At 43.7% G+C, this 22,106-nt stretch overlaps 1 protein-coding gene across 3 annotated transcripts in view; it reads left to right on the plus strand.

Moving 5' to 3' along the window:
- NFYC (nuclear transcription factor Y subunit gamma) overlaps nucleotides 1-22,106 on the plus strand; it is a 75,981-nt gene that overhangs the window by 41,669 nt on the left and 12,206 nt on the right. For all 3 annotated transcript variants that reach the window (XM_040974303.1, XM_040974304.1, XM_040974305.1), the window contains exons 3-6: nucleotides 10,195-10,266; nucleotides 11,663-11,776; nucleotides 15,781-15,876; nucleotides 21,546-21,719. In XM_040974303.1, coding sequence (XP_040830237.1) covers nucleotides 10,195-10,266; nucleotides 11,663-11,776; nucleotides 15,781-15,876; nucleotides 21,546-21,719 — 456 coding nt within the window. The remainder of the gene's footprint in view (nucleotides 1-10,194; nucleotides 10,267-11,662; nucleotides 11,777-15,780; nucleotides 15,877-21,545; nucleotides 21,720-22,106) is intronic.

Raw genomic sequence — 22,106 nt, forward strand, 5'->3', positions numbered from 1 at the left:
TTCTGGCACTTGCAGGCAGAAGACTAGCTATTGCACTGGCCCATCCAAATTGCAGCTTTTTTTTTTTCAGTAATGAAAAAAATATATTTTCGGGATTGTTTACATAGTTGAGAGGGATGCATGCACAGGAGAGCCTCTGGTTAGCATAGAGAGGTTCAGGCATGGAGGAAAGTGGGTGGCACACGTTTCAGGTTTTGTTTTTGTTTTTGTTTTACCTGCATCCACCAGGGAGGATTGGGAGAGGACTGCTCCTTGTATCAAACTATGTCAGCACCTGGGAATGGGAGAAAGTCCTTTGATGATGCCTCAGAGGTCCCAATATGGGGAAGAGTATGTGGAGAGTGTTACTGGATAGCCCTGAGATGTCTTTGGTCTTGCTGCTCCAGGGTTAAGAAAATCTTTCCAAGGTCTGTTGGTTGACACAATCCACCTTACCCAGGAACATGCTGCAAAGCTTGGCCAGGAGAGTGGTTCAACTTGTTCTGCTTTGTATCCTCTGATTGGCAGAGGACGTCCCCTGCTGGCCTAGATGAGCTGGTCATCATATCCCCTGTGTGCATCTGGGCATGCTGTCAACTGCACAGACCTCCGCAATTTAGGAGGCCCCTCAGGACTGATGCATGCACTCCATGGTTGGACAATGTATTTTGTAATTTTTCCATGTGACCAGGGTCTGAGTCAACAATCCAATCAAGGAACCCCAAGATACCTCACCTGGGATGAACTCAGACTTAATTCATATGTGTGACAGTCAGTTCAGAGTCAGGTTTGTTCTGTCACCTGCATCAGCCAACACACATACTGGTAGATGCAGCTTGTTCAGTTCCGCCTCAGCCCCATACCTCTTGCAAACTGACTGGTGCTGTGGTCCAGTCCAACCAGTCCACCACAGACCTGGTCATCACACATACCAGCAGGTACCTCAGCTTGGTCAGGGTAACTTGTGGCCCAGCCCAGTCAGTTCACACAGAGACATGCTAGCAGGTGCCTCAGCCTAGTCGGGGCAACTTACTGTAACCTCCACCGGACCTGAATGCAGTCCCGGCTTTTGTGTGTGCCAGCCTCTGCTGCAGGTTAGCTCAGCCTGACCCGCCCCACAGAGCTGGGTCTCACGTATGCTGACAGTTGCCACCACTTTGTCCAGCCTGGCCTGTCTCCAGCCCTGGTTCTTGTCTCAAATATAAAGGAAACAGGAGGCAAAATGATATACCCAAAAGTGAGCTGTTTTGTTCATTCATATTTTAACATGATAAACTCAACTGTTTCACTTACCAAGTTTTCAGCATTAGAATGACCCTGGCGTGGTGGCTAGTGGCTTAAGTCCTTGCCTTGAACACACTGGGATCCCATGTGGGCACTGGTTCTAGTCCCGGCAGCTCCACTTCCCATCCAGCTCCCTGCTTGTGGCCTGGGAAAACAGTGAAGGACAGCCCAGAGCCTTGGGACCTTGCACTGGCATGGGAGACCTGAAATAGGTTTTTGGCTCCTGGCTTTGAATCACGCAGCACTGGCGGTTGCGCTCACTTGGGGAGTGAATCATCGGACAGGAGATCTTCCTTTCTGTCTCTCCTGCTCTCTATATATATGACTTTGCAATAAAAAATAACATAAATCTTAAAAAAAAAATAATGGGGAATCTTAAAAAAAAAAAAAAAAAAGAATGACTAGTCTACTGCTTGGTGTGGTTGAAGATGACCTGTCTGCATTGCAGCTTGTGCACAGAGAATTCATATAGGAGCAGATCTGCACCCACATGAACATCAGCTCTGGGGTTGTGCTCCGAATTAATGTACTGTGTTTTGTTGGGGTTTGTGTGAGTAAGTTGTGGTAGAATAATATGTAACAAAATTTAACCATTTGTAAATGTTCAGATTACTAGCCTTATTGTATTCATGCTGTGAAACATATCTCTAGAACTTTTCATTTTATGGAATAGCAAGTTCTGTCTCATCACCCTGGAAGCTGTTATTTTATTTTTTGTTTCTTTGGGTTTGGTTATTTTGGATACCATATGTAAGTGGGCTCATACAGTATATGTTTTTCTTACGACTGGCTTGGCGTAAGGTTCTTAGTATGGGTTAAAATTCTTTTTCTTTTTAAGGCTGAATACTGTCCCATTTTACACATGCACACTACATCTTGGTTGCTATCTGTCAATGGGCATTAGAATCACTTCTACCCTTTAGCTCTTTAACAGTGCACATGGGTATGCACAAAACCCTGGATTTTGATTAAAAAATATTTATTTGAAAGGCAGAGTTGGGAAGGGAAGGTGGGAGGGTAGGAGAGAGAGACTTTCCATCTACTTGTTCACTCCCCATATGCTCGCAACAGGTGGACTGAAGCCAGGGGCCCAGGTACTTGGGCCATTCTCTCCTGCTTCCCAGTCATATTAGCAAGAAACTAGATCGGAAGCAGAGGAGCTGGAACTTGATCTCAGGCATTCTGATAGGGACACAGGCATGCAGGCAGCAGCTTCACCTCTGTGCCTGCCCCCAAGCTTTGAGTGTTAGCTTACATGGTTTGCTTTTCAAGGTAGGTTGCCAATCAAGCAGAGCGTAGTGTTGACGAAATTTGGTACTGAGAAATCAGGCTCCAGATGTTAAAAGAGGATTCGTGTGAGATACTCAATTTTATTTCAGGTTTTGTGGATGAAGAGAAAGGGTAGTAAGTAGAAAGTTATTTTTAATTGTTGCTTTATTGATGACTATCTGAAATTTTGCTCATGCTTTCCCTTGAAGAAGACTTCTATACTTCTTCCATGCTGTATGTCTTAAATCATGTGCTTAGAATAATGTCTGTCATATAGTAGGTACAAAATAAATGTTTAAATGAGTCCAGTTCCTCCACTTTAGATTTAGTGCAGAGCAACATGGAATGTGACTACAAATGGAATCTGACCAGTAGAGTTGGGGTGAGTTTTCCATTTGTAAGATTCTTAATTTTCCTCTCTGCCCAGGACTCGACCTTCAGCACACGAAGGCAGCTGCTTTTCTGACTGTGCCCTCTGTGTGATGCGACCAGACATTCTAGCATTCATTGCCTCTTTAGAACCCATCTGTACTTACAACCAAACTTCCTCAGATATATCAGAGCCTCTTGGGTTGACGCTGCAATATGTCTAACAGATTTTTTTTAAAAATCCATTATGTTTAAGCTATCTAAACACAAGTAAAGCTTGTGAGAGTATTCATAAAATGTTGTGGTCTCTGAAAGACTGGGACAGGGATTGTTCCAAAAATAAGTAATTGATGTTTGCTAGGTGACTTATTTCATGATGTTTTGGAAACACCACTCCCAGTCATTTTTAAAAAAGATTTATTTATTTATTTTTATTGGAAAGGCAGATACACAGAGAGGAGGAGAGACAGAGAGCAAGATCTTCCGCCCCATGGTTTACTCCCCAAGCAGCTGCAATGGCTGAAGCTGAGCCAGTCCGGAGCCAGGAGATCTCAAGGCTTTGGGCAATCCTCCACTGCTTTCCCAGGCCACAAGCAGGGAGCTGCATGGGAAGTGGGGCCGCTGGGATTAAAACTGGCGACCACATGGAATCCCAGCGTGTGCAAGGCGAGAAATTTAACCACTGCACTTTCGCACCAACCCAGTCATTTTTTATCTAAATATTGTAGAAGTAGTTTATCTTCCATTTCCATCTTTCTCCTGCTTTCCTCTATGATAAAAGTTCTATTATTCCAAAACCCCAGGTGGGATTCAGCTGGGACTGAAGTTGTTTAAAAATCATGCCGGAATGATTGTGCAGCTGAGTAACTATGTAAAATCAAGTCTTTTTTTTTTCTTTTTTTCCCCCTTATTCTTTCGATTTTTTTTTCTTATGATTTAAAAGGCAGAATTACAGAGAGACAGTACTCTCCGGTCGGCTGGTTCACTTCCCAAGTGGCTGCAATGACCAGGGCTGGAGCAGGTCAAAGCTAGTAGTTAGGAGCTTCTTCAATGTCTCCCACAGGTGTCTTTGGCCCAAGCATTTGCACCATCTTCTGTTGCTTTTCCAGGCACATTAACAGGGAACTGGATCAGTTTGGAGCAGCCAGCACTCAAACATGCCCCTGTGTAGGGTGCTGACATAGTACAACACCACCCGAAAATACAAGACAAAAAATTCTTGCTGAGCCTAACAGGGTAGCCTAGTGGCTAAAGTCCTTGCCTTGCATGCACCAGAATCCTGTATGGGCACCATTTCGTATGCTGGCTGTGCCACTTCTTTTCCAGCTTCCCGCTTGTAGCCTGGGAAAGCAGTAACTCCGCCCAAAGCCTTGGGACTCTGCACCCACATGAAAGACCCGGAAGAAGCTCCTGGCTCCTGGCTTCAGATTAGCTCAGCTCCAACTGTTGCGGCCGCTTGGGGAGTGAACTGACGGATGGAAGATCTTTCTCTCTGTCTCTCCTTTTCTCTGTAAATCTGCCTTTCCAATTAGATAAATGAATCAATAAATAAATCTTTAAGAAAAAAATTCATGCTGTAGGTTTGTACCGTGGCATAATAGGTTAAGCCTTTGTAGCACTGGCATCACAAATGGGTGCTGATTCGAGTCTCAACTGCTGCACTCTGATCCCTCCCTACTAATGTGCCTGGGAAAGCAGCAGAAGATGGCCAGAGTTCTCGGTGTTTGCACTCACAAGGGAGACCTGGAAGAGGCTTTCTGGCTGCTGGCTTCAGAGTTACTTGCCTCTAGCTGTTGTGATCATTTTGGGAATGAACCAGCAGATTGAAGATCTCTGTCTCTCCTCTCTCTTTAAGTCTGACTCAAATAAAAATAAATAAATCTTTAAAAAAATACATATTATAAGAAACCTACCTTGCAGTGCGGTAGGTTAAGCTGCTGCTGCTCTTTGACACAATTATATCAGACTGCTGGTTGAGGGTCCCAGTTACTCTGCTTTGATTCCAGCTTCCCCTATGATACACCTGAAAGTACAGCAGGTACTTGGGCCTCTGAATCTGTATGGAAATCTCAGAGGAGACTCCTGGCTCCTGGCTTTGGATCAGCTCAACTCTGGCCATTACAGCGCTCTCTCTCTGTCGTTCTCTCCTTAACTCTGTCATTGAAATAAAAATAAAGCAAGTTAAAAAGGTGCATATAATGAGTAGGCTATAGATTTTGGGTTTTGAATTTTTTTCTTACTAAGATAAACTCATATTTTAATCTGTTTCCACATTTTTTAAAGCACCCTTGTGTCCAGCAGAGCTCTGAAAACAAAAGTAAAGGGCTTCCGAGCATTGAGTTTTACCCTTCAGACCTTTCCAAGTGGGGAAGAGAAAGCTACTTTGTCTTTTTGCAGGTTGGGAGGCAGGCAGTAAATATGCTGAATCTTTTAAAAAAATCTAATTCTTCCCTAACTTATTCCCTGCAACCAATTCATCCTTTAATTAGCTGTAATTTAATGCCTAAGTTACTTTTTGTTAATTGGCAGTTTCATCTCATTTCTTGGTGCCTCCAAATTGGATAATGGCATTTCTAACATTACAGTAAAATCAGATAACCATTTAAAAAGAACTTGGTGGCAAAAGTTGGTGGACTGTTAACATGTTCTGTGTGAGCTGTTCCTATAGCACAGTGACCTCAAACTGCAGTGTCTGTCTGAGCCACAGGAGGGAGAATCTTGTTAAAGTACTGAAGATAGGAGCCAACATTGTGGTGCCGTGAGTTAAGCCTCTGTTTCCAGTTCAGCTACCTGTTAATGTGCCTGGGAAGGCAGTGGTAGATGACCCCAGTACTTGGGCCACTGCACCCATATGAAAGACATGGATGGAGTTCCTGGCTCCTGGCTTTGATCTGGCCCATTCCTGGCTGTTGCATTCATTTGGGGAGTGAATCAAGGGATGGAATACTTCTTCATCTCTGTTAAAACACCATAATCTTTTTTTAAAATGAAGCAAATCGTTTTTAAGATGAATTAATGGTGATGAAGATTCAATAGGTTTGTAATGGAGCAGGAAACTGAATTTCTTTGAGTTCCTAGATAATGCTGTTACTGGTGTAAGGACTAGAGATCCTGGGCTGGTGCCATGGAGTAGTGGGCTAAGCCTCTTGCTGCAGCACTGGCATCCATGTGGATACCAGTTCTAGTCCTAGCTTTCCACTTCCAATCCAGTGCCCTACCTGTTGCCTGGGAAAGCAGTGGAAGATGACTTAAATCCTTGGGCCCCTACAGCCGTGTGGCTTCAGAGCAATCTGCTCCGCTTTGGCCATTGCAGGCATCTGGGGAGTGAATCAGTACATGGGAAGTTCTGCTCACTCTCTGTGAAATTGCCTTTAAAATAAAAAGAAATAAATCTTTTTTTTTTTTTTTTTAAAAAAAAAAGCAGTTGTCCTTAGTTCTCGTGATGGTTCAAAATCACCAGGGGACCCTGCTCCCTGGAGTTTGTGATTTAGTTGATCTGGGGGAGAGCAACAACCAAAAAAAGCATGCATCCGGGTGCTGAGAGTCCTTGCTTTCCAGAGGAATACATTATTGTTTGCCCTAGTGCCTGGCTAGGTAAGCTTGGAAAAGATTCTTTAACATGATTTGAAACTGGATGTTTTTTGGTGAAACCTGAGACCCATTGACTTTTCTTTGGCTCTGAACTCTGAATGAATTCAAAACTTCTTCAAAGTTGGCAGTTTCAGATGGCAACATTTTAAATGTAGTTCTTTAGTTGAGCTCAGGAGTATGAGAATATCTGCTCTTCTATGCTATCACTCTCCAAAGTAGGAAAAAAGTCAGTGTATGTCAGACGTTCCACTTAAATCAGCCATCAGGAGAGGTGTTAGTGAAACCCACATCAGTTGCATGGTTGCCAATGACCTAGGAACAGTTAATTGACAGTCAGCTTAGTGGATCTCAGGCGACTGATAGTAGGCGTGCTCCCCTCTTCAGCAAAATTTTCGTAAACCCTTATATGTGATGGAAAAGCTAGAATAAGACCATAGGAAACTGGATTATTCTTAGCAGTGATGAGCCCCAAACACACCACAAGATCCATTTTTCATACACTGACCCTTGAGATCACAGAGTTTGGGGATCATGAAAAAATGTTTCACAACAAAAGATTTTAGTAACGGGGGGTTTAAAGCAGAACTTTTTCTAAGTTTCTGACTCATTTTACAATTCTACAAGATTGTGTTTCTTTTTTTCTTTTTTTAAGATTTATTTATTCATTGGAAAGTCAGATATACAGAGAGGAGGAGAGACAGAGAGGAAGATCTCTCGTCTGATGATTCACTCCCCAAGTGGCGCAATGGCCGGTGCTAAGCCAATTCAAAGCCAGAATCCAGGAACCTCCTCGGGGTCTCCCACTTGGGTGCAGGGTCCCAAGGTTTTGGGCCATCCTCGACTGCTTTCCCAGGCCACAAGCAGGGAGCTGGATGAGAAGCAGGGCCTCCAGGATTAGAACCGGTGCCCATATGGGATCCCGGCACGTTCAAGGCAAGGACTATAGGCGCTAGGCCATGCCACCGGGCCCAAGGTTGTGTTTCTTTATCCTAGACACTGTTTTTGATAGAGTAGTCTCATAGTACTAACAATGCGTTACTCTTTCTGTGTGGGGAAAGATTTTTTTTTTTAATCAGCTTTGGGCTTTGGTTAAATAATCATTGTGCAATCTTGTGAAAACTATGTGAAACAATCAAGGCAAGAGAGCTAAATCTATGGTTATAATCTTGTGCTGTGCATCGTCCCGGGAGGCCTTCCAAAGGGATTATTCCTGCATGCTCTTTGGCATGTCTGTGTAGCATCATCATTGTATGTGATATGCCACACAAGAAGACCAGTGACTGATTCCTGTGATTAAACCTTTTGCTAAATCCTTTTAGGACCTGGCCCCATTCCAGTTTCCTGATTCCTGCTGTTTCCCTCTGCATTTGGGCCACGAGTCTAAAACTTGGTGTAGACCATGTGATTTTTTTTTTAAGATTTTTTTTTTAATTGGCAAGGCATATTTACAGAGAAGGAGAGACAAAGATCTTCCATCTGCTGGGTTTACTCCTTAGCGGCCGCAACAGTTGGAGCTGAGCTGATCTGAAGCCAGGAGCCAGGAGCTTTTTCTGGGTCTCCCATGTGAGTGCAGGGTCCCAAGGCTTTGGGCGGAGTTACTGCTTTCCCAGGCTACAAGCGGGAAGCTGGAAAGGAAGTGGCACAGCCAGCATACGAAATGGTGCCCATACGGGATTCTGGTGCATGCAAGGCAAGGACTTTAGCCACTAGGCTACTGCGCTGGGCCTGACCATGTGATTTGTATTTGTCCCTGAGCTTCTGTGCTCACTGTTCCTGTATCAGAATCATGGTTTCATAGTTTTTCAACAGATTCTCAGCATCCCTTAGACATAGTTCAGCTGTCCTGAGCTCCCCCTGTAAATACTTCTCTCTCTCAGGCCCAACACTACCTGCACTTGTGCCTTCTTTTTGTCCTTTCCTCTAGCATAGGTTGGGCACTGAAATGTTCTAAGAATAATTTATTTGAAAAGCAGAGAAATAAACCTTCCATCAAATGGAAGATTTCCTCAAATGGCCACAAAAGCCGTGGCTGAGCCATGCTGAAGTCAGGAGACTAGCTTGAAAGACTCAAGTGGCTGAGCCATCGTTTGCTGCTTCACAGGTGCATTAACAGGGAGCTAGGACTCCATCCTGGTCTCCCACATGGGTGGCAGGGACCCAGGTAGTCGAAGCCGTCTTCAGCTGCCTTCCTAGGAAAGGTACCAGGGAGTTGGACCCAAAACAGAGCAGCCAGGACTTGAACCAGCTCTCTAATAACAGGAAGCTAGCCTTGTAGGCGCCAGCTTAATATATTGTACCATGACTCTGGTCCCAGATTTGCATCTTTCACACAGTAGTAGATATCATACGTTCAATATTAGTTGAATTGTATGATGTTAATGAAACAGGAAGAGAAAAGTAAGAACAGAAAAAAATATGTCCTGCTGTCTTTTTTGGGGCTAGCGTGCCTCTGCCACTCCAGGATAATTTGGTAGAAGTTCATGAAAAATGTTAATACCTGTTTTGGAAAGGAAAAGATAAGAATTTGGTGTTTTAAGTTTGTAGAGCTGAGTAGTAGCCAAACCACTTGTTGAATTTATGTGGAAAAAAAATCAGATGTCTGAATGTACATTGATCCTAAATATTGTTCTTATCCAGATATTTTTCCAGAATGCCTTCTTTTGGCCTAGGGAAAAAGTTCACTTATTCTTATTAATTACATCCAGTCTGAAATAGTAGCCGCTCCTTCCATAATGTGATGGTGCAGGTTCCCAGGTGAGCGTGTGCAGTTTAGTGAGTGACGTCTCAGCCACCCGACAGAATCCTTCTGTGCTTGCCGATCATAGTCTTGTGTTTGTGCCTTTCTCTTCACTGCAGCTCTGAAACTCAAAATTGATTTTTGTTTCTAGAATTGCATCCATTACTGGGCATGTGTTTAAATACCAGTCATTGCAAAATAAAACAGAAAGGTCTTACGTCGTACATAATTAAGTAGTGAAGATCAAAAAAGCCCTTTGCTAAATCCCATCCATAGCGCAGTTTCATGTTTCCCCTCAATCCAGTCCTATTTGTTATGGAAAAAATAGCAGGACTTCCTAAAAGGCAGCTGAGAAATTCACCCTCATTTTTTTTTTCTTTTTTCCATCCCTTCCCCTCCCTGGTCCTGACACATGTCTTAGAGACCAGGACTTTGCAGCTGTAATGAGAAAGGGGCCGCTCCCAAGTTTCTGCTGTCAGGCCTGTGTGAAGGTCACACATGGCCAGAATCCCGCTAACTGAAGAAATTGTGGGCCACTGTGGTCAAGAGCTTGCTGCCCTTTGCCCTTCTAGCCTCTGAGGAGAACAAAGAACTGGCAGTAGAGAGGAATGCTTTTGAGGCAGAAATCTGACTTGAATTTGCATAGTGCAGACTGGCAGACTTGTGAGGAAGTGAAGTCCTTGCAGTAGGCTGCTCTATTGGCCTTAACGATAAACGGTTTGGGGCTGCCTTTCCTGACGGGTCCAGTGGAAACCATCCTTGGTTTTTCTTAAAACTCTTTCTGTAATTGTTTGAACTTTTGTATGGGTTAAGTAAAGAGGAGTTTTGCTCTAGAGCTTGCATTTTCTTTGTTGTATCCAAACCTCCTGGTGTGCTGTGTTTCCTGAAAGGAAGGTTTAAACCAGTCAGTGTCTCTCTGCTCTCAACTGTCCCACCATTCATGCAGCTCTTGTTGCTTGTTTCAGAAAGATTTCCGAGTGCAGGAACTCCCACTGGCTCGTATTAAGAAGATTATGAAGCTGGATGAAGATGTGAAGGTGAATTCACATTGATTTTTATTTTGCAAATTGAAGTGTTGAGTAGGTTGTTGCTCATTTCTCTAGAGTTCAAGCTTTAATTAAACAATAGCAAAGTTGCTGCTTTGTGTGTTGCTTTTTTATTTGGTTCCTGTCTAAAGTTCAAGGGCCAGAATTGAATGGTTTTGATTTATTATATGGTACTTATCTGAAAATTAGGGCTATCCTGATTGTTTCCAACTGTGGAAAAGATGTCGAGTGTTTCTGAAATCAGGTGCTACTGCCCAGTTCTTTTCATAGTGTGTAGACTTGTGTCTTCAGATCTGCAGGGCAGTGTCATCACCTTAGCACCTTGCTGCAGTCTAGTTCACTGATCAAAGTTGCAGAAAGGTTTTGATAATGATAGTGCACCTGTTTTAAACTTTTGCTTTGTGAATTTGTTCCTCATGAGTGAACTATGGTTGAGAGGGTTGGCTTAGGATTGACTGTTTCTGCATTCCTAGGATTCTCAGGGAAAGAACAGCCCTGTCTCTTTACCACTGAAAATTAACAATCACTTATATTTGTACCAAAGCTAATAGTTCATAACAATTTTCCCTTTTTTCAACTTCACAGAAACCTTGTGAGTGGGTATTTTAATTTATTTGAAAAGCAGAGAAAAACAAAGTGGGGGATCAAAGGCCAGAGCCAGGAATTTAGTCCTGGTCTCCCATATGGGTGTGAAGGCACCAGTTATTTGAACCATCACCTCTGCCTTCCTAGATGCGCATTGGAATGAGTTGGGAGCAGAGCCATGACTCAGACAGGTACTCTAATATAGGATACAGGCATCCCAAATGGTTTCTTAACCAGTAGGCCAAATTCCTGCTTGAATTGAGGAAGCTTAACATTGCTTGAGCACATACTACACGTGAGACACTGTGCTGGATGCATTTGATCCCCACAGTAACATGGTTGGGGGGTGTATGTCTGTTCATTTATTTATTTATTTACTTTCAATGTATGAGAAACAAAAGGTGGAAAGAGATTTTACCTAAAGGTCAATACCTTTCCCCTGTTTGTTTCTCCTTGGATTAGAACTTCAACCATGCCACTTACTGTCCCTGTGGCCATAGGCAAGTCACTTTATCCTTCCCATACCTTAGTGTCTTTGAAAGGCTATTCTGAGAGTAAGGAAACACCTTGCACAGCCTGGCATATGGTAGGTGCTAGGTAAGTAAGAATTCTTTCTTCCCTTTTGATTCTCTGTATTACTAACTCTGTCCCTACTCATTGGTTTGTTTTACCTTGGAATCTCTTGAGGCTACCACATCTGATTTTCTGATGTGGTCCCATGGTAGGCCATGAGGCAGGAGATACACTGCCTGCTTTGAGTGACTTGCTGGTGATTGACAGAGAGGGCCTGCATCTGTTGCAGATGATCAGTGCAGAAGCTCCTGTGCTGTTTGCCAAGGCAGCCCAAATCTTTATCACGGAGTTGACTCTGCGAGCCTGGATTCACACGGAGGACAACAAGCGCCGGACTCTACAGGTAATACTGCTGCCTCACTGGAAAAAGCTGAGGCAGCTTTGGCTGCTTGTTTTGCATGGCTCTGAGCAAAGTCTGTTCTTGCTTTGACCTCCATTGGGCTATTGTGTGATTGGCATCTTCCTCTGTTGCTGAAAGGCCAGCATACTTTATAGCTGTGGCTAAAGTGTTTCCCTACCAAGCATCTTCATTTCCCATTCTCTTAGGGTTTTCAGAGCTCAGTGACTGAGCTGTTTGCTTTGTGAATCCTGACTGTAAACTGAGGATTAGTGATAGAGAATTTATCTTTTTCCTGATCTAAACAGCCTTGAGAAACTCAGACGGGACAATGCCATGAAGAATCAACAGTCTTCTTAACATTATTAGCCTTTCTGTTCCTTGCCTGCCTTTCTGGGAATCCTGTCTGTTTTCTGTTTTAACTCAGCATTGCAAGATTCACATTTTATATAGAGCCCTTGGTGGTTGGCTTGAGGAGCCCTCCCCTCAGCATCCAGGCCTGAGCTGTTGGAGGAAAGGTCCTAGATAGAAGAAGAGGGATGCCATAGATACAAAACAGATATTTTAACAAGAAAGTAAATTAAGTTCTCCTCTAATTTCCTTTTACCTATGAAGTTGAAAGCACATGAGTTTACTAATTTATTCTGTAAATATTAATGAATATTGCCAAGCGCCAAGCACTGGTCTAAGCTCAGGTTAACAATGCACAGATGAAGTCCCACACCTGTGGGAAACCTTTAGTGTACTTAGGCATTATAACTGGTGCTTTACTATATCTGAAAGTTTTATGCATTAACAAAAGTAATAATAATGGGGCTGGTATTGTGGTTCAGTAAGTTAAGCTGCTGCCTCCAGTACCAACAGCCCATGTAGGAACTAGTTTAAGCTTAAATCCTGGATGCTCATGTACCTGGCCAAACTGTAGAAGATGGCCCAGGTACTTAGCCCTCCTGTGGGAAACTCCTTGCTTCAGCCTTGCCCAATGGTGGTTGTTGCAGCCATTTTGGGGAATGAAACAGCAGTTATAAGATTTCTCTCTCTCTCTCTCTCTCTCTCTCTCTCTCTCTCTCTCACACACACACACACGTACACACACACACGCACACATTGCCATCGAAATAAACTCTCTAAAATAATAATTGAACTCTAGTAAATGGATAGGCATTCTAAAGTGTTGAACTTATGCTGCTTTTAAGTAAATCTGTGGATATAGAATGATTAATTAATACTACCTTCAAGATCTGTTCAGCTTAAAATGTACAATGACTAAGACACTTGAATAGTTTTTCCAAAAAGAAGCTATCCAAATCTCCAGTAAGCATGTGAAAAGGTGTACAGTCTCATCAGTTATCTGGTTAGTACAAATTATCGTCACAATGATATATTTTTTTAAAGATTTTATTTATTTATTGTAAAGTCAGACATACAGAGAGGAGGAGAGACAGAGAGGAAGATCTTCCGTCTGATGATTCACTCCCCAAGTGAGCACAACGGCCGATGCTATGCCGATCTGAAGCCAGGATCCAGGAACCTCCTCGGGGTCTCCCACTTGGGTGCAGGGTCCCAAGGCTTTGGGCCGTCCTCGACTGCCTTCCCAGGCCACAAGCAGGGAGCTGGATAGGAAGTGGGGCCTCCAGGACTAAAACCGGTGCCCATATGGGATTCCGGGGCGTTCAAGGCGAGGACTTTAGCCGCCAGGCCACACTGCCGGGCCCCACAATGATATATTAATTTATACCTACTCTGTTTCAGAAATAAAGATGATGGATAATGCCAGGTGTTGAAGAGGAAGTGGGTTATTGAAATTTATATATTGCTGGTCAGAATGTAAAGTGGTGTAATAACTTTGAAAAACTGTTTGGCAATTTGTAATCAAAATAAGCATATACCTATGCACCAGTGTGTGACCCAGTGCAACCATCTGCTTCTAGGTGTACACCCAAAAGAAGTGTGGACATTCTTACATAATAATCTTCATATGAAGCTTATTTACAATAGCTAAAAGTGGAAGCAACTCAACCATCCATCAGTATAGAGATATGATATATTCATGAAATAGATTACTGCTTAATAGTAAATAGAAGCAAGTGATAGCTTCACACAGTATGGATGGTTCTCAAAAATATGTAACGCAAAAAAAAGCAGAGTGGAAAGTTATGTAATGCACAATACTGTATACTACCTGCCATCTGTGGTGAAAGAGGTCAGAGTTGTGGTTACTGCAAATTTAAGGGGATAAGGGACTTGAATATTGACTGGAAAAAGTTAAAATGGATCTTCCTGTATTCTTACCTGAGTGTTACACACCTGGGTGCTTGCAATTTTCAGCATTCATCAGACTGTGTACTTAAGATTTGTGTATTTTTTACTGAAGATGAGTTGTAACTTGGTAAAACATCAGCAGTGAAAAGACAAAAATTCTAGAATGAGCTGCTTATCTGTTTCTAGAATAGAGCATTTTGATGTATGGAGCTGATGACTGTTTTCTTCTTTCCCCTTCATTTAGATAGCTTGAGTAGGTGACGTCATCAAGAATGTAACACCATATTATACTCATCCTGAATGAGTCCTTGGCAGTCTTAATGTGTCCTGTTTTGGTTGGGAGGGTTTATTATCAAGCTGGTGGTTGGCAAGAAGGGTAGATTGGAGTTTTGTATTTCAGTGGCTTGGGGCCATTATAGATACAAAGGAAGGAAAAAACAGAAAATTTCCATCCCCTTCTGTTTGTCTGATGAGTCACTTTCTCTTAAGGTGTGGTATATAGGGCATAATAAAGATTTCTATTTGCTTATTTTCCCTTAAACATTGATTATGAAAAATTTCAAATTTAAGCAGACTTTACAGTGAATTTCTATATACTTAACCACCCAGATTCTACCAGTCGCATTTGCTAGATTGATCCTGTACCTACCTGTTCCTTTACCTGTCAAATCATCCATTTTTTTTTTAAGATTTATTTATTTTTATTGGAAAGGCGGATATACAGAAAGAAGAGATAGAGAGGAAGATCTTCTGTCTGATGATTCACTCCTCAAGCAGCCGCAGTGGCTGGAGCTGATCTAATCCGAAGCCAGGAGCCAGGAGCTCTTCCGGGTCTTTCATGTGGGTGCAGGGTCCCAAGGCTTTGGGCGGTGTTGGACTGCTTTCCCAGGCCACAAGCAGGGAGTTGGTTGAGAAGCGGGGCCACCATGATTAGCGCCGGTGCCCATATGGGATCCCAGGTGTGCAAGGCAAGGACTTTAGCCACTATGCTATTGAGCCGGGCCTAAGTCATCTATTTTTGAGTACACTTCAGATGCCTGTCATTCACTAGGAGTCATTGTTTTTTTCCTGTTCTTTTTTCTTTAAAAATTTCAGTAAAGTACACAAATCTTAAGTATACACAATAAGTTGATTTTTAACAAAAATCTTTTATTATTCACAGGGAGTATTCATGTCTCTAGAGTAAACTTCGTCAGCAAGTCTTAATTTCAGTGTCACTATTAAGGTGACTCTTTTGTTGTCTCCCTATCCCCCTGCCTGTATTCCAGCAACCTCAGACTTCAGTATTCATGTACATTTAACCAAATTCAGACTGGGAGTTTATTGCTGCAGTTTTTGTGTATAAAAAGCAAGACTCACACTCTTGTAGAAGCTAATAGACATCCAGTGACCAGATTACAAATGCCTGTGAACAGAGACCAAAATATTATTTAGATCCTATGAAAGACTGAATATATTTAAATAATAGCCCAACCTTGCTCTCCATGGAATGGCCAGATACTGCCAGTTGACATTACTGTATTTTACAGTGTAAGCTGCCTTAAGTATCTGTGTGTGTGTGTTTTGTTCTTGTCTGTCAAGTGATTCTGATTTCTTAAGTTTCTAAGAGTTTTGCTATGCTTAATTCAGCTAGACTTGGCCATAAGTATTTAATTTAACTTACAAGTTGTCTTATCTTGGAAGATAGGAAGGCAGCTGAACTTGTTTTTCCCCAGGCTTACTTTTCATTCCATTTTTCTTTGTTACAGAGGAATGATATTGCCATGGCAATCACCAAATTTGATCAGTTTGATTTTCTCATTGACATTGTTCCACGAGATGAACTGAAACCTCCAAAACGTCAGGTAAGCCAGAAAAGTGTTGCTGCTGCCGCTGCAAGAAGACCACCTTGCATTCTGTTTTTCACTTGTGGAGACTTTCAACTTGGTTCCTTTAAGGTGCTATTTCAGTGAAAACTAAAGTTAAATTATAGGTAGTATAATGAAGCTCATTTAAAAATCTCGAGAAATATGTCCAAGCTTTTAATCTAGAATAGAACATTTTCGGGGTGTTATAAGTTTCACATATTTAGGAAACAGTCTCTTGTAGTGTCTGGGGGTGGATAGACCTTGTGTTATCTTACTCTCTGTTGTGGGGTCTCTATGGAGTGTCCTGTTGCACATTAGAATCATCTGTTGCTGTTTGAAAATGCCAGTTCTACCCCATGTCCACTGAATTGATTCTGTGATCGGGGGCCCAGATGTTAGTGCTTCATAACACCCCCTAAATGTTTTTAATGTACAACCAAATTTGAAAACCTCTATTTGAACTGTTTTCTAAGCAATCACAAGAAAGAATGGGTCTGTCTTCCCCTCTTTTTTGCCTGTCCCTCTCCAAAATGTGTATCAGCTGGGTGTTGTATTTTTTCCCCCAGAACCTTAAATACACATAACTGTTCATTGTAATTACAATAGACCACTATCCTGTTGGCTGATTGTTTTAGGCACAAGGACTGTGTGACTCATTGAGTGTAGCAGAGACACTTGGAAAGTAGTGACACAGATCTCACAGGTGGAGAACTGTGTGTTGATTTCCCTAGCGAATTATTTTATGGTATATTATACTTAGAGTGATCTGTTGTCAGCCGCTCGCCCCATGCTATTTTATTTAATAATCAGGCAGAGAAAGAAAGAACTGGACATGGTCACTGACAGGTGCAATTGGGACCCTGCATGCGGGCCTTGGGATTAATAAGCCCTCTGTGATCTCCTGCTAGAGCACCTCCATTCTTTCTGGGCAGTCTTTGCTACTGTAAACATCCTTGACTGGAAGCTGTAAGGTGTTCAGAGGAGCTTTCAGTCGGATGTTTACAGCGGCAGGCTGCCACAGTCGTCCCCAGCTGCGCATCATCACCTTTGAATCATTGCAGGTTTGTGCCCATGGACTTGATTCCTTCTCTTGGGGTGCTTCCAGTCCCAACAATAAGAACTCAGACAAGTCTCTTTGTTCAAAGCAAATAACAACACACATCTGCTTCTATGATCAGAATTTTTCAGTCAGGTCTGTTGGAAGCCCTCTTTAAACTAGGCAACAAACTGTGATGAAATCAGGCCTTTCCCACTCAGTATGCCTAACTCTTTATTCTCCGTGGGCTGCCTGCTGGATAGATCGGCTAAAAAGAGGGACCCTTTCCTGTGCCTTCCTCCTGAGCCCCTAATACCTCTGGCTCTTGGGGTGTCAGACAGCTCCTTATTCCATCCTTCCTGCACGCAAACGACTGTTAGTTCCTTGGAAAAGGCATCTAGCTGAAGCAGCTCCTTGCCTGGATTTAGTTCTTTGTAGGTGTTCAAGCTATTGATTGGCATCCTATTCGGGGCAGTCACTGCCTGGCCTTTGAGAAGTTGAGAGTGCTGCAAGCTGGCATGAAATTCTAGGATAGCATTTTTTAATCCTCTGTGGACATCAAGTTTTCCCAAGCTCTAAATTGGCTGGCACCTCCCTAAAGTCCTTTAAAAGTGCCTACTCTCCAAAACTCACCCCTTCTAAAGGAGACAGCAGTTCATTCTTGGCTACTGAAATGAATGCACATTTTCAGTCTGGACTGGCTGCACCACATTGTAGCGATGGCCCTGAGATGTGATGCTGCTTATTGCCTGGCCCTGTGTCAGTCTGAGCTTTTGAGAAGACTTCAAGAGCAAGCCCTCTTTTGGGGGGATCACCACTGAGGCCGAGCAGATACACTCTTTTGGATTGATCCAGTCCTGCAGGGGTTGTTCTTACATTTGGTGTAATCTATTTCGGGGAAAGGAATTAGCCTGTATTACTGAGTTGTGGCTTTAAGGCCCTTCACTTTTCAAGAGTTATTTGTGAGGTATTTGTAAATTTCACTTGTTTTTTAGATTCTGTTTGACTATAGAATGGCCTGACTTCACTAAAGCTGAGTTGAAAGTTCCTACCCATTGTAGTGTCATTGTCTTTCACTCATTTCTTTAAATCAAGCATGATCATGCTCTTGCTTGCTCGAACTTTCCTGGCAGAATAGTGACTGTTCATGACACAGAAGGACTTCAGTATGTCTCTTTCTGTCATAGATTTCACAACAGTCATACTTGGTCCTCACAGCACATATCTAGGGACCTCTGCTTGGTAATCGGTGTTCCAGATGTGCCTGGTTTATTCACAAACTGAGGAGATACAGTAAGCAAAAAAGAGAAACTCTTCACCTACCCTCACAGCTTTTGCCAAGAGATACTTAAAAGGTTTGCTTTTAAAAAAATTAATTTTATTTAGAAGGCAGAATTACAGAGAGAGAGAATCTTCCATGTGTTGGTTCACTCCTCAAATGCCTAAAATGGCCAGAGCTAGGCTGATCCAAAGCCAGGAGCCAGGAGCTCCGATCTCTATCCAAGTTTACCACATAGATAATGGGCCCAAGAATTTAACCTGTCTTCTGCTGCTTTCCAAGGCCACAAACAGGGAACTGGATTGGAAGTAGATGCTAGCACTGTAGTTGGAGGCATAGCATGGCACTAACCATAGAACTTGCTTTTTGTCTGATAAAAAGGCTGCACCTGGGGCTAAATCAGCCATACTTAGAAATAACTGGAGACAGAAAAGTCACAGGTCAAGGCTGGGAAGTGCAGATATGTCCTACTCCCTAACTTCAGAGACGTGGATCTGGGGCTCTTGTTCCTCTGCACCTCTCATTACCCAAGGGCTTTTCTAAATTAGGATTGAACTGTAGCAGTCTGTGTTTTTTATAAAGTAGGGAGGGGGTTCTCAGTGGAAAATGTCTTCATTGGACCTGTTGAAGCAGATTTGAAAAGGACAGTTGCCCACCGCTCCTTGGTTGAAGAGGTTATCACTATTTTGTCCCTACTGCAGGCTGACCTTTATTTACATGGTAAGATGTTGTTGAGGGCCCGGTGGTGTGGTCTAGTGGCTTAAGTCCTCGCCTTGAACGCACTGGGATCCCATATGGGTGCTGGTTCTAATCCCTGCAGCCCCACTTCCCATCCAGCTCCCTGCTTGTGGCCTGGGAAAGCAGTTGAGGATGGTCCAAGGCTTTGGAACCCTGCACCCGCCTGGGAGACCTGGAAAGAAGTTCCTGGATCCTGGCTTTGGATCGGTGCAGCACCGGCCGTTGCGCTCACTTGCGGAGTGAATCATCAGACAGAAGATCTTCCTCTCTGCCTCTCCTCCTCTCTGTATATCTGACTTTGTAATAAAAATAAATAAATCTTAAAAAAAAAAAAAAGAACACGACTGGGTGGCTGAAATCCTGGCAACCCGCGTGAGAGACCTGGGGGGGCGAAGAAAAGGGGGTTGTTGAAATGGATCTGATACTGTTTAGTTGCTCTGGAAATTTTGAAACCTAAATAAAAATGAAGGGGAATATCCCTTTCTGATTCAGCAGTGTCAGGTAGAGGGTTAAAAACAATTTAGAAGTTTGTCTGTAAGCTGGCTAAGGCCCTCAGGAAACCCTGTCCTGCAGAGACCAAGGTGTTCCAGAAGCTAAAGAGCAGCAGTGCTAGTTTTAGTGTCTGAACCCTCCAGTTACCAGGCAAGCAAAAGAATACACACTCCCATTCCATTGGGAGCACCAGCTTAGGGTGCTCCCAACAGAAAGAGTTTAGGGGCTCTTTTCCCCTGGTGAAAGCTGTGGTTCAGGAGACTTTGTCCTGCCACCAACTTGGATTGAAAGTAGTATCTCTGTCTTTCTGCCTGTCTGTATAAATTCATTCATCACTTGGCAAGCACCCCCTGTACTCCTGGAGTGCCTTTGTGGGAATGGGAGAGGGGCAGTAGGGAACGAAGGAGCTGGGCTTATGTTGGCAGCAGCACAAGCAGTGAATTGGATGTGTGTGATAAGGGAAATGCTGTCCACATGGCAGCCAGCTCCTACAGGCCAGCAGCAGATGTTGAGTGCCTCATGAGAGGATGGACAGCAGAACAAGTTGGACAACTCTTCCGGCTAAGCTTTGCAACAAGTGTTTGGGTCTGTGGTTGCACCAAGGTGCACTTGGCCAGCCAGTAGACCTTGAAAAGATATTCTCAACCCTGATGCAGCAAAGCTGACATTGTCTCAGAACTGTCAGGACACTCAAGAAGTACCCTTGGAGCATTCTTCCCCACATCGGGGTCTCTCAGGTGTCATCATGATGACCATCCCCCATCCCCAGCTTTTGGACCCCTTCTCCCTCAGCAGACACAGGAGATAAAAAAGAAAAGAACTAAAAACATTTGTCCCACCCACTTTGCTCCATAGTTCAACCCTCCCCACCCTAACTAGAGGCCCACATGGGTATATATCCCTCTCAACTATGCAAACAATATTAAAAATAAAATAAAATTATTTTTAAAAAGGGAGCGGGAAGTGCTATGGAAACTTGGCCCAAGGCACCTAACCTAGTAAGGAGGTAGAGTCAGCAATATCTGGGAGCTAAACAGCAGGCAGCAGGGCCTCCGTACCTTGGAGAAGTATGCTTTGTTCTTTTATGGGACCTGACAAACAGCCCACAGCAAGGAAATGAGTAAAATGAGCTTATATTTTAACTTGGGCAGCCAAAGTGGTTGTATGTGTTTGCTTTTTTTGTTGTCTCAGGCAAAATCTGTTGTCCGTGGGTGACAGATCTCTCCGGATCAGACGCCGATCTCTGTCCATGGTCAGGGGCTGACCGACCCCAGACTGTTCAGCCTGTAACCATGCCGTAGTGTGTGTAAACATCCTACACTCTCAGCTGTGAGCTCAAGGTGGCTGGGAGAGGGTTGTTTACTCCTTCTGCCATGGAAAACGTCAACTGAAGAAGGAGCTGTCTCTTCGCTTGGCAAATCGAACAGCAGGTGGCTTCCCTAGTCAGCCAAGGCAGCACTCCAGCGGGGAGTTATCTGTCAGGGCCTCTGTGTTGTACTTTTGTGGCTAAGCACAGCCAGATCCACATATACCTCTGGAGGACAGGCTCTTCATGACCACAGAGCTCTCAGTGTGCTCTGAAAACCAGGGTACTTGTCTCCTGGGCCTGTGGGTTTTGGTTCTGACACTGGAACCCAGGAGAAGGACCATTTGCCTTCACCATGTTCCACACTCAGAAAGCAGTGGATTCGAAAAGAATGCTGCCTGTTGTGGGAGTTGGGGCCACCTGAGAAACGTAATGTCTGGGTGATGTCTTCTCAACGTCCAGAGTTATCACTGTTCTCAGAACATGGGCCCTCACAGCATTTTCTGATGAACACTGCTGGGGTGTGGTGTTTAGTTTCGGTAATTATTTGCCCATTTGCAGTTCACACAGTGGTCATTACTCAGTACTTCAAAAAATTGGCTGTATGTTTTGTGAAGCCTACAGAATCTGTTATTTTTAGTTTGATTTAGCACAACTGGTCTCTTCAAATTCCCCTTTCCTTTGGCTCAAATGTGAACTGCTCAGCATTCAGGAGGCTAGTGCACATAGCCTGTATGGGGGAAGAGTGGAAATTCACTGTGGCAGCTGCTGACTCAGTTCTTTTCCTTTTACCTGCCTCTCTTTCCACCCCACAGGAGGAGGTGCGCCAGTCTGTGACGCCTGCCGAGCCTGTCCAGTACTACTTCACGCTGGCTCAGCAGCCCACAGCCGTCCAGGTCCAGGGCCAGCAGCAAGGCCAGCAGACTACCAGCTCCACGACCACCATCCAGCCTGGGCAGATCATCATCGCACAACCTCAGCAGGGCCAGGTCTGTGAGCTAGCTGCTGAGGGCACCCAGCTAGTGAGCAGTGGCTCTGAAGTTTGGGTTGTGGAAAGCTTGGCATAGAGGGAACTTGATCGTTATAGGGCACTGGATAAAAATCAGGAAACCTGGGCTTTTCCTAGACTCAGCCCCTGAGCTGAAATGTCATCCTAATCTCACTGGACCCTGTTCTCATGATTCAATAGAGGAAGGTACATCGATCCAGATGTCCTCCCAGATCCCTGTAGGCTCAGAAATTTTAGAAGGAAAAAGATTCGCTTTATTACCCTCATGAAGAATGATGAAGTCTCTACGGAAGGCACTCGGAGTGGGCTCCTGTCCCATACTCTGTGTATCTTTTTAGAACTGAACTTTGTACCCTTGAAGGGAGAG

The sequence above is a fragment of the Ochotona curzoniae genome, unplaced genomic scaffold, assembly GCF_017591425.1.
Source record: "Ochotona curzoniae isolate NIBS_2020 unplaced genomic scaffold, NIBS_Ocur_1.0 contig_2404, whole genome shotgun sequence".
Lineage (NCBI taxonomy): Eukaryota > Metazoa > Chordata > Mammalia > Lagomorpha > Ochotonidae > Ochotona > Ochotona curzoniae.